At 52.9% G+C, this 12722-nt stretch overlaps 2 protein-coding genes across 2 annotated transcripts in view; one reads left to right on the top strand and one right to left on the bottom strand.

Annotated features, from left to right (window-relative positions):
• Positions 1-12722, top strand: part of WNT5B (Wnt family member 5B) — a 167389-nt gene that overhangs the window by 82927 nt on the left and 71740 nt on the right. The window lies entirely within an intron of this gene.
• On the bottom strand, positions 7501-8974 carry FBXL14 (F-box and leucine rich repeat protein 14). Its single transcript, XM_004603971.3, has one exon. The coding sequence runs from the start codon at positions 8835-8837 to the stop codon at positions 7635-7637; it is 1203 nt and encodes a 400-aa protein (XP_004604028.3). The 5' UTR covers positions 8838-8974; the 3' UTR covers positions 7501-7634.

Raw genomic sequence — 12722 nt, forward strand, 5'->3', positions numbered from 1 at the left:
AGAGGAATTGCACTTCTATTTTGTTTCATTTGGGGATGCTTAGCCTGCTGCACCCTATGCTTTGCAGTTAAGATCTCAAGCTTACGGCCTCTGTCTTGTGCCTGAACTGGGAGACTCAGCTCTACACAGTACCGAAGGCTCAGGATCGGCACAAGCTGCTCCACCAGGCAAAGTCAGAGCAGTCCCTGGAAGAGGAAAAGACTGAAACTGATCATTAGTGGTCAAATGTATTTACCAAGTGTCTAGAAAGATCCATTTTCTAGGAGCGAGTATACACTTTCCTTATTCCAGCTGTGCAGTTTACCTTCAGTAAATTCTTCGGCATGCCTCCTTGGTACTGATTCAAGTTTGAATGTCTTTGCTTGACAACTTTCAGGAAAAGTTAACTTGCTCTCTGGTTTTTCAACATTGTTTTGGTGAGGGTGGGATTGGGGCCTTACCTGATGGTTCTGTGATGCCAGTCATAGAGCCCGGGGTCAACACCAGCGTCTGTCTGTACTGATTCTCTGATCCTAATTGACGACGTCTTTGCTCAAGTACAGTGATCATGTAGCCCAAGCAGAAGCTTAAGTTTGGATGCAGCTGTAAATTCTCTAATCCTGTGTCATTCAAGAGCCTGGCACTCAGATGCCTGGGGTCTGCAGAGCACCAAGTTCCAACTTTGGACTTTACTAAAGTTACTAAAGTAACTCAGCTTTACTAAAATGACAGTAACAAGTCTCACAATGGAGACTTTACTGGAGCAAATCGACGAACTGGAGGACAGTGCTACAGTGCTACCTGGACTTTAGTAAAGGAAGAAAATTAAAGGGAGTAGTAGGGGTTTTGTATTTCAGGCCACCCCCATCAGTGCTCAGCAGCCACTCCTGGCCCAGTGCTCCTAGAGCCTTGTGCTGTAGGGTCACTCCCAGGGATGACTGGATTTGGGTCTCACACGTTGCAAAGTCTGCACGCTAGCCTCTGCAGCGCCTCCCTGCCCAACGGGAGTATGCTGCAGGGGAAGAGAAAGGTAATCGGGCATAGATCTCGCGCTCAGAGCTTCGCCTTTTTCCACTTGCGACCCCTTTTTCATCCAAGAAATGCAACAGGGATAAACGGTGTCAGAAACACTTTGGATTCATTAGGCATTTGATTTTGAATTGATACTTGGTTGTTGAACATGAGGGAACCTCTTACTACTGTTGCCAAATTTTTCGAGATTCCCCCCACACTCAGCTATGTGGCCCCTCGTGGGGTGTGGACTGAGAGTTGAAGCTGAACTTTAGGCTCAGACGACTTCCTGGGACGTTTCTACAAGGCACAGCCAGGGAGGGCAAGGCCTTCCCTCACCAGTGCCGCCAGCCTGGAGCTGATGAGGGCTCTGCTTCCTTTCACAAAGCTGTGATGCCAGTCATAGAGCCAGGGTCAACACCAGCGTCTGTCGTACTGATCTTTCAGGGAGAAGGTTCTTACCCTTCTGCAGCCCAGCCTCCCTGGGGCAGCTTCCCTGTCCCCTTCGGAAACTTGAACTGAAACCAAGTCAGAAGTGAAAGGTTTTGGGGCTAGAGAGATAGCACAGCGGGTAGGGCGTTTGCCTTGCACGCAGCCGACCTGGGTTCGAATCCCAGCATCCCATATGGTCCCCTGAGCACCGCCAGGAGTAATTCCTGAGTGTAGAACCAGGAGTAACCCCTGTGCATTGCCGGGTGTGACCCAAAAAGCAAAAATAAATAAATAAATAAATAAATAAATAAAATAATAGGCCTTTGTTAAAACAAAAAAAAGAAGTGAAAGGTTTTGCTCCCATTCCAAGACCTGAATCTATCTAGTAACTCTGGTGGGAGAAAGCCAGAATTGGGGGGGGTTAGGCTGTAACTTGCCACAGAAGGCATCCTGATAAAAAAAGAAGTCTTGGGGCTGGAACAATAGTAGAGCGGGTAGGGCGTTTGCCTTGCACGAGGCTGACCAGGGTTCGATTCCCAGCATCCCATATGGTCCCCTGAGCACCGCCAGGGGTGATTCCTGAGTGCAGAGCCAGGAATAACCCCTGTGCATTGCCAGGTGTGACCCAAAAAGCAAAAAACTTACCTTTAAAATCAAAATCCAGGGGCTGGAGCGATAGCACAGCAGGTAGGGCTTTTGCCTTGCATGCGGCCGACCCGGGTTCGATTCCCAGCATCCCACATGGTCCCCTGAGCACCACCAGGAGTAATTCCTGAGTGCAGAGCCAGGAGTAACCCCTGTGCATCGGCAGGTGTGACCCCCCCCCCGCAAAAAAAATAAAATAAATAAAAATCTAGAGGCTGGAGAGAGTAGATGGACCCCAGTTCCCATGTGGTCCCCCCAACACCACCCCCACCCACGGCACCACCAGGAGTAATTCCTGAGCATCACAATGTGACTCAAAAAGTAAAAAGAAAACAATAAAAACAATCCCATTTTTTCTTTTTTTAAAAGAGACTGATATATTGGCTTTCCCAGTCTTTCTGCTTGGTTTGAATCATGAAAGATTCCAATGCAGTTTGTGTTTTCACGATTTAGGAATGGAAGTTAGAAAGCATCTTTGGCCCTTTTGCCAACGTGGTATAAATGAGCAGGGAGGAGGAGGAGTCCCTGTGGGGAGCAGTGCCCAGCCGGCAGCCGGAGGCCCCAGGGCTCCAGACACTGCCTGAAGGCACAGCTGCAGGTACAGTGATCTCAGTAACCTCCAGACGGAAGGGCTCACAGGGTGCCCTTTCCCGATTCCCCTTGGTGCTTGAGGTTATAACTTTGAGATGATGAAGTTTACACTAAGCTCCTGTTTGGGTTTTCCAATAGATACACAAAACAATTTTGGTTTAAAAAAAATTGTTTTTCTAAAAAATTGCCCTTGAGTGCCTTTTTGTGTGTGTTTTGGGCCACACCCGCCAGTGCTCAGGGGTTACTCCTGGCTCTCCACTAAAGAGTGACACCTGGCGATGGTTCAAGGACCTTATGGGATGCCAGGAACTGAGCCCAGGTCGGCTGCATGCAAGGCAAGCACCCCACATGCTGTGCGCTCTCTGGTCCCTGAAGTGTCTTCTAAGTTTTGTACCACCCACAAGATTTATACTGACTCATTTTCTTCTGTGCTTGCTCTAGGAAAACATTTCTTTCTATTCCTGTCAGTATGGTATAATGTGGACTGGAGCGATAGCACAGTGGGTAGGGCGTTTGTCTTGCACGCGGCTGACCCGGGTTCGATTCCTCCGTCCCTCTTGGAGTGGAGAGCCCGGCAGCTACTGAGAGCATTCCGCCCACACGGCAAGCCTGGCAAGCTCCCCATGGCGTATTCGATATGCCAAAAACAGTAACAAGTCTCACAATGGAGACGTTACTGGTGCCTGCTCGAGCAAACTGAGGAACATCGGGACGACAGTGCTACAGTGCTATGCAATAATGCACCTGTGTTGGGCCCTGGGGCTTCTCTCCGAGAGTCTCTGCCAACCAGGCCTTGGGCAGGGGAAAGTGACGCTGGGGATTCCCCACACCACCCTAAAGGTACTCAGGGCCTCCTGGGCTCTACCCAGGCCGGGGAACTGGTGGAAGAGTGGATCCAACTGGGGTCAGCTGCATGCCAAGCCTGAGCCGTCAACCCGCATTTCTCCAGCCCCAAGCCAATGGGGGGTCGGGGGTGAGGTTAGGGCCACAACTGGCTACTCTCAACTCTGAGGTTCACTTCCAGAGGTGCTTGTGGAGACGGTGCCAGGGATGGCGCAAGGCCCCGAAACCCACCTCCTTATCCCCTCTAAGCAGTGCCTGCAGCAAGACCTTGCTCATAATGTGTTCAAACAGCTCACTTTTGAGAGGGGCACCTTGCTGAAAATTTGGACCTTCTCAGGCCAGAAGGAGGCTGCACTGTTAGAGCTGGAGCGGGCTGGGTGCCTGACTCCCCTCGGTGGAGGGGGGGTTCTAATGCACGTCGCATGCCGTGACCTGAAAAGTAGGTCACCAGGCTCGGTGGTTTGCTTTGAGAACCAACAGAACTTTCCGAGTAGCCAAGCTCACACACACTCATGTCCTTCCACCCGAACAGGGAGGACGTTTAGCAGCCAGTGATTTAGCAGATTAAGTCTGCCCGGTTCAGGAAGGGCAGCAGACCCACAATCTTAACTACACACCTGTAGTCAAACTTTCTTTTGAACCTTCAAAATAAAATAGAAAAGAAAAGAAAAAAACACAAGCGGAAACGTCGGTTAGCAGTTGAGATTACTTCTTTGGGTGTTAAAATGCAGGAAGTAAGCAGAGCTTACGACTTGGGAGGTGTTTCTGTTTCTTTTGGGGCCACCCCAGGTGCCGGGAGGGCACAAGCACCCAGTGATGAACCCGGGCTCCACACGCCACGTGCCTGCGCTCCAGCCTCCCGAGTTATTTCTCCCGCCCTGGTGCTCAAGTTTTTTTGGTTTTTGGTGGTTGTTTTTTTTTTTTTTTTTTTTGAGTCACACCTGGCGATGCTCAGGGGTTACTCCTGGTTCATGCACTCAGGAATTACTGTGGGCTGCTGGGAATGCAAGGCAAACGCCTATCGCTGTACTGTCACTCCAGGCCCTGGTGCTCACGTTATCTGTACAGCCATGCATGCATGCTCCTGGAAGAAAAGCACTCCAAGGACCCACAGACTGTTTTACCTTCCTGCACTGTAATGTCAAATGCTGAACTAGAAAGCTCACTCTAATTCAACGTCCCTTCTTACCAGGCTGCACACATCACACATAAGCCCCCCACCCCGGGTCCCCCCAAACCCCCCCCCACCGCAGTAGGCAGCACTGTAACCTAAGAGAAGAATACCAACACCTTCCCCAAAGAAAAAGGAAGATGGATCTAGTGTCAGGCTCAGTGAGACCCAATTGTGATGGGTCTCACTGCTCTCCAAAAAGGAACAATGCAGCTTTTGTGATATGCGTAAGGAGAAAGCCTGGAAATTTTACAGAACAATCTTATACCCCCTCCCCACCCCCAGAGAAACCTGTTTTCTAGTTTTCTTCCTGGAAAGCGGTATCGAACCTGTAAGGTTTCATGCTACTCATATCAGCTCCTGCTGGGATCAAGTATTTTTTTGGCTGGGGGCGGGGGGGGGGGGAACCTCACAACAACAAAAAACGAAACCTCAAAATAATGCAGAAAGGCCTCTGTGAAACCAAGAATATGAATCAGTCTACTGTTTGCGCGTTTAGACTCTTCGTTTTCATAGACCAACCACGGGGTGTCAGATTATTGTCTACCAAAGGGGACTCTTGGCTAGAATTGTTGGTATTCATTTATCTGCCCGCTTTCAGGCTGAGAACCCTCCACAGAGGAGGCTGAGAGCTGGCTTTGGCCTCAAGTGCTTAAAATGCAAATATGGGAGAATTCCAGGCCAAGCGCCCCGGCCCAGGGAAAGTGCTTAAATACAGTGCGGGCTGGTAGAGAATGTTAAGGAGAGGGGCCAAGCCGCCCTCCTCCCACCCACCCTGCACTCGGACCCTCACCGCACTGAGGTTCAGTATGCATGACTGAGCACAAGCCGCCTGCGAGCACGGCGCTCTTTTAACTTTTCTAACAATGGCTTCAGTTCCCTCCCGGCCGGGAGCAGCTCGCATCCTCCCGCACCCACTCGCACCCAGACACCCATCTTTCTTCCCCACTTCCACGGCTCGGGACCCACGCAGCCTTCCCGAGAGCTAGACTCCCCAGAAAAACGGACTATCCTAGGGGGCTGGGGCAATCGTGACTCCTGCAAATCTGGTTGTTTCTCTCCTTTTCTTCTCAAAAGTTTCACTCTGTTCAAGTTCTTTCCATTTCCACCGTGTTGACAGTTTAAAACCAAAAATGAGATCGATCTCGGTCTACTCACATTTCTAAAACAAAACATTTCAATGTCAGTGGTAAACCTATACGGAATAAATTTTTAACCTTGAGCTTATTCACACCACATAAGGCTGCACCAAACTCGGTATCGTTTCTTTTTTTTTTCTTTTAAGAGGACACAAACAGCACCTCCTACTTTGGCAAGGACCCAAACACACATTGCCTTAAAAAGAATTCACAGATACAAGGCAGTTTGTTTTTTGTCTTGTTTTTTTTTTTTTCAAAAACATACTTCATATTTCCTCTTTTATTATATAAATATCAGTTTAACCTTTTACTGTAAGAATATAAATGTTTTAAGAGGATCTTTGTTATTATTTATACAAATTCACAAACAGTACAATTAATTGATAAAGGTCTCTGGGTTTCTTTTTTTTTTTTTTTTTAACTCCATGGTCTCACATGTTGTGGAGGATTCTAAAAAAATAAAATCCAACAGAAATTTATACACCCTACTCAAAAAGCAATTTTCTTTAAAGCCACAAGTCCCAACGCCCACCAAACCAAGTCATCTAATCCTCCATTTGGAAACAGAATCTTTTTTTTTTAACCCACAAACTCCTCCCCCTTTTTTTTCTTTTTTCTTTTTATTAACAGAACAGAGATAAGACATGAATTTCACTTTCCTCCCCTTCACATGACAGGCCCGGGGGCTCTCTCAGGCCAGCACTGCTCCCAACAGGCCTCCCTGTGCGACCTTTTTGTAGGGAAACTTCCAAGCGGGTAAGGGGAAGGAAGGGTAGGGCAGAATTTGCATATATAATAATCATCTTCAAGACACAATCTGCATCTCAAACAAACAAAAACAGTTCAACTCTCATTTCTCCCACACTTGTGCTATAAATTAAGTCAACATTTAGGTATAACATTGGGTGTTCTAATCACAATGGGCAAGGAGAGACCCCCCCCCCCCGAAAAAAAAGAGCCAGAATGTGGAGATGGGGCACACTGGATGGATGGGGTTGGAGAAGAAGCCAGAACAAAAAAGATGTACAAACCCAATGAGCATCTTTCCAGTCTAGGCACAAAAATGTTTCAGTCTCAAAATATCTCTCTTGTAGAATTCCAGGGCTTCAGAGGAAAGAGTAAACTAAAACGAGGTAGCCAGACACTTTTATATATATATATATATATAACTTATATATATATAATATATAGGATATATTCAGCAGAGGGGAAAAAAAGGACCATAATTTCAAATTTCTCCAAACATTTTTTTTTTTTGTCCAAGGGAGAGAAAGGGCGTACAGTGAAATGTGCGTGAGGGCAGAGCTCCGTGGAAGGTGAAGAAATGAGAAGGGACTGAGATTCGTTCCAACGTGGAAGGAGGGTGAAAAGGCCGTTGTAGTTGGGTTTGCTTTTTTTTTATCCATTTCAAAATAAAAACCAGATCACAGTATTCAAAGGAACGCTTAAGTAAAGGCAGACATTTTCCTCAGCCCCCCCCCCCAGGGTGGAAAGAACCCGTCTGCCCACCCCCAGTTCCAAACGCCTTGCAATGGGGGGGGAGAGCGGCTCCCTCGGTCCACCTTGCCCCTGCAGAGGCTGGAGGGTGGGGGGCCGGGTGTCAGTGGCTGAGTCCAGCTCTCCATCCTCAGGGGAAAACGAGAGGAGCCGCGGGGCAGTGAGAACTCAGGTGGAGGGGGCAGAGGGGTGAGAGAGGGATGCGACCGTCACTGCCCCAACTCCTCCACTGCCGTGATTCTTGCCTAAATGTGCAGGGGGCGAGGGGGGTGGGTGATGCGGGGAGGATCGCCAGGGCGGGGCACGGGGAGCTGCTGCTGCCGCCCTCACCTGACTTTCTCACTGTCCGTCATCTGCCAGAGTCCCAGGTTGAGTACCTTGAGGCACGGCAGCTGCGTGATGCGCTCCAGGCCGCGCTTGGTGATGCGGGTGCAGCCGTAGAGGTCGATGCCCGTGAGCTGGCTCAGGTGCTCCGCAATCAGCTCCAGGCCCTTGTCCGTGATGCGCACGCACTGGCCGATGTTGAGCGTGCGCAGCCCGTGCATCTGCCGCACCATGCGGTTGATGCCATCGTCACTGATGTGGCAGGAGCAGAGGGACAGGGACTTGAGGCCATCCAGCCCCTGGGCGATGTACGCCAGACTCTGGTCCCCCACCTTGTCACAGAAGGACACGTCCAGCCCCGAGAGGCGCAGGCTGCCCATGGCCAGGTGCATGATGCCCGTGTCGCTGATGTTGTCGCACGAGCGCAGGTTGAGGCTGCGGAGGCTGCCCATGTGCGACAGGTGCAGGAGGCCGGCGTCCGAGATGCCCCCGCAGAAGCTGAGGTTGAGGAGCCGCAGGCCCGTCAGCCCCCGGGAGATGTGCTTGAGGGAGAGATCCGTGAGCTTCTGGCAGTCCTGCAGCGTGAGCTGCTCCAGGCCCAGGCAGCCCTCGGCCGCGCTGCGCGTCATGCCGGCCAGGTGCCCGATGCCCACGTCCGAGAGGTGGCGGCAGCTGCGGAGATTAAGGCTCTTGAGGCGCTGGAGGCCCCAGGCGATGAGCAGGAGGCCCGTGTTCGTGATGTTGCTGCAACCCCCCAGCTCCAGCACCTCCAGGCCCTTGAGGTACTGGGCGATGCGGCCCAGGCTGCTGTCTGTGATCTGCTTGCAGAGGCTCAGGTTGAGGGCGCGCAGGGAGCCGATCTCCTGCACGAACGCGTGGCCCAGGCCGTTGTCGGTGAGGTTGTAGCAGCCGCTGAGGTTCAGGCTCTCGATGTTGGCCATGCCCTGGATCACGTAGCTGAGGCTGCGGCGGAGACTCAGGATCTGCACCCGGCGGATGCCCCGGGCCTGCAGGCTGGGGAACAGCGACGGGTTGGCCCGGCGCAGGTGCAGCTTGGCCTCCACCCCCCGCCACACCGACTTGTGGTAGGCGGCGTCCCGCCAGGCCGTGCACACCTGCGCCGCGCGCCCCTTGTCCCGGACGTCCAGGTAGCCGAAGATCATGGCCAGCAGCTCGGGGAACAGGCACGAGATGTGGGTCTCCATCTTCCTCCTCCCCCCTCCGCGGCGCCGGGGGGAGGAGGCCCGGGCCCCTCCGCGGCGGCCCCGGGAGGCGACGATCGCGGCTGGCCCCGGCCGCCGGTGCCGCCGCCTCGGGCCCAACGGCCGGCCCCTCCCCGCCTTCCGGCTCCGGCCGCCGCCGCCGCCGCTCCTCCTCCCGGTCCGTCCGTCCTTCCTTCCTTCCTGCCGGCTGCGCCTCCCTTCCCTGCCCGCCCCCCGCCCCGGGCTCCGCGCGCCGCTCACATCCCGGGCGGGGCCGGCGCCCGGCCGCTCACTCGCCCCCGGAGCCCGGGCCGCGCCGCCGCCGCCGCCGCCGCCTCGGCTCTACCCGCGCCGCGCTCGGGAGGCGCCGCTCGGCCGCCGCCGCCGCCCCCGCGGGCCCGGCCGCATCGTCCGCTCCGAGCCGGCAGCGCGGCCGGCCAGGGGGCTCCGGGCGCCCGGAGGCTTCCTGCCGCCTTTGTCTCTCGCCGGCTTTTCAAACCTCCCAGCCCGGGCCGCCTGCACTCGGCCGCCCCGGCGGGGGGACCAGCCGCCGCCGCAGCCGGCCAATCCGGGGCCCCCGGGGCGCCTGCCCGCGCCGCCCCCGCCGCCCGCCGCCGCTCGGGAGCTGCCGGGCCCGGCTCGGAGCACGGCGCGGCCCGCCGCGGCCCGAGCGCGGCGCGGCGCGGAGCCCGGGGCGAGCAGGCGGGCGCGCGCGCTCGGTCGCGTCCGCCACGGACCCCCGCCGGCCCCCGGCCACTGCGCGGGCTCCCCGCGGGCCCCGGGCGCTCCCCCCCGCGCGCGCCCGCGCGATGGTACGAGCCTGCGCTGCCGGAACTGGCGGGGCCGTCGCCCTGGAAACCGGGTCCTTCCTCCGCGCGCCGGCCCCGGGCTTTAACCCCGTCGGCGCGGGCCGCCCGCAGCTGTCAGCCCCGCCGCCCCCCGCGCGCTCCCTCGCGGCCCGGCCCGGCCCGGCCGGCGCCCCCGGCCCCCGGCCGGCTTCGCTTTATTTTCTGTTAGTTTTTTTGCTTGGCGGCTGGCGGCTCCGCGGGCTTTCCCCGTCGTTGGGCGCTGCCGTTTCCCCAGCCTGACTTTTATACCCTTCTCCTTTATTAGCCTTGCCGAGCCCTCCTCCCACTCACTGTATCTAATAATCATCACCCCGACTTCTCTCTTCCTCTCTCCTCCCCCCCCCCTCTCTCTCTCTCTCTCTCTCAATCTCTCCTCTCTCCTCTCTCACTCTCTCCTCTCCCCAACTGTCCCTTCGTCTCTGATATCATGCCCCCCCCCCCATGGGGCTCTTTCTCCCCGATTCCTTCCTTCCCTAAAGAAGAGCAACTGGCCTTTATTTCATCCAGACCGTCACTTCACACTGACCCCCAGGTCCCCCTCCTCGGATTATCCCCTACCACTTCCTTCTCGCCTCTGCTGGGTGTTTCCAGACTCTCCGAGAGGGGGTTTCCCTCTGTACTGTAGACATCAAAACTTCCCTTTGCTTCCGCACTTGGCTGCTAAACGGTGCGGTGGGAAGTGCCCCTTCCCGAAGCCTTGATTTACGATCCTTTTCTTTCTTGGCAGCCACTTCGACTATATGTAAATTGTATGGCCCGGCTGTACTGACGGTACATTTATATATGCTAGTACAAAATCTACTTTTAAATAAAATGACTACTGGGCTTGGTTTGGCATTATGTTCCGTTCTAGAATGTAAACGAATTCAGGGTCTTAAATACCCACACAAAGGATAGGGTTTTTTTCATTTCAACTATCCTTAAATCGTTTAAAAATAGCTTCTTTTTTTTTTTTTGTAGGATCACACAACTTGGTACTAGACAACTTGATGATTTATCTAACAGAAAAGTGGGGGCGGAGGGGCTCCCATAGGTTCACTCTCTGGCATACTACTACTATTCAATCCCATCTCATTTCTGTCACCATTGAGGAAATGCAGAAACATACTCAGGGGCCATAGAGATAGTACAGCAGGTAGGGTGCTTCCTTTGCAAGCCCATGACCAACCCAGGTTGGAGCCTGACACCACATATGTATGGTTCCCCAAACCCCATCAGGAGTGATTCCCCCAGCACAGAGCCAGGACTAAGCCCAGCACCACTGGTTGTGGCCCAAAAAACGAAAAAGAAGAAAAGAAACAAATTTACAAGTTTACTAACTCAACCACAATGCACACAGTGTGAGTCTCCATGGATTATTCTAATCTTCCTAAAATAATGTTACCCAGTTGAGATAATGCTAGATGTGGCACTATGACAGTTTGCGGCTGGGTGGGGTGATGGTGGTGCATACTTTTCTCCTGAGGTGTATGCGGTCTATTATTCATCTCAGTCACTTCTGCCTAAACTTTTACCTTTAAAACACTGCATGAGGGGCTGGAGCGATAGCACAGAGGGTAGGGCGTTTGCCTTGCACACGGCCGACCCAGGTTTGATTCCCAGCATCCCATAGGGTCCCCTGAGCACCACCAGGAGTAATTCCTGAGTGCAGAGCCAGGAGCAACCCCTGTGCATCGCCAGGTGTGACTCAAAAAGCAAAAAAAAAAAAAAAAAAACACTTCATGAAATTGATTTGTGTTATCATTGTATGGATAGAGATGTGTTTGTGTTGAAACCAGCATCTTACTCCAAATCACCATAATCCTACAGAACTCTATCTATAGATTGCTCAGCTGGGAGTCCGACCTACTGGGATGTGGCTAAGAAAGACAGGAACTTAAGGGAGACGGTGGGAGAGGAGGGATACTAGAGGCCCCCTTCTGATCTCAAGTATGAAGAGTCAGTCAGTCGTACCTGGAAGCATTACTTTAGGAGTTGGCCGCCTGGTCCTAGTTCTAGCAAAACTTTCTTGTGTTGAACTCTGGAATCTTACTAATAGTCTTTTATTCTGTTTCTTTGGGGGCCACATCCTGCAGTGTTCAGGGCTTATCCCTGGCTCTGGACTTAGGGATTAGTCCAGGTGGGGCTGGGAGGAACCATATGGGAATCAAACTACCCACTATACCATCACTCCAGCCCCAATAGTCTTTTTTTGAAAGGCATTTAAACATATACTTTAAGTATTCTAAATACACTCAGCAGCGTGATTTTTTTTTTCTTTTTGGGTCACACCCGGCAACACACAGGGCTTATTCCTGACTCTGCACTCAGGAATTACTCCTGGCGGTGCTCAGGGGACCATATGGGTTGAACCCGGGTCGGCTTCGTGCAAGGCAAATGCCCTACCCGTTGTGCTATTGCTCCAGCCCCAAGCAGCATGATTCTTTTCATGTTTAACAAACAAGATACTCGTCCTCCCATCTTTTCATTTTAGTAGCTGTGTTGGTGGAGGGTGGTTTAAGGAAAGTTGGTTTAGGCTCAGGTTTGTGTTCAAGGAACTGAGCACATGCTTTGCATGCAGACTTAGGTCCCTTCCTTGGCACGCCGTGGTCTCCTAACACCTCCAGGAATTAACTCCTGAGCATAGAGCCAAGAATCTCTGAGAACCTCTGGTTGTAACCTAAAATCTCAAACCACCTCCATAGACCTAAAACACGCGCCAGAAGGTTAAGGCACTCACTTGCTTTGTAAGCAGCCAACTTCTGTTCTATCCCCAGCATCTGCCTATGGTCCCCTGCACTCTGCCAAAAGTGATTCCTGAGCACAGAATCAGAAGTAAGCTCTGAACACTGGGTATGGCGCAAAAACAGAAGCAAATTTGCAACAGGAAAATATCTGAAGGATAATTTGAACCAGAAACTCTGATTTCTTTCCCCCCCCCCCTTTTTTTACCCCTTTTGGCTTTTGGGCCACACCTGGTGGTGCTCCGGGCTTACTCCTGGCTCCGCATTCAGGAATCACTCCTGGCCAACTCAGGGTACCATATGTGGTTGCCGGGGAT

This window comes from Sorex araneus, chromosome 6, assembly GCF_027595985.1.
Source record: "Sorex araneus isolate mSorAra2 chromosome 6, mSorAra2.pri, whole genome shotgun sequence".
NCBI classification, from domain to species: Eukaryota; Metazoa; Chordata; class Mammalia; order Eulipotyphla; family Soricidae; genus Sorex; species Sorex araneus.

Coding starts and splice junctions, on each gene's coding strand:
- FBXL14 (XM_004603971.3), bottom strand. CDS start 8,837: ATGGAGACCCACATCTCGTGCCTGTTCCCCGAGCTGCTGGCCATGATC.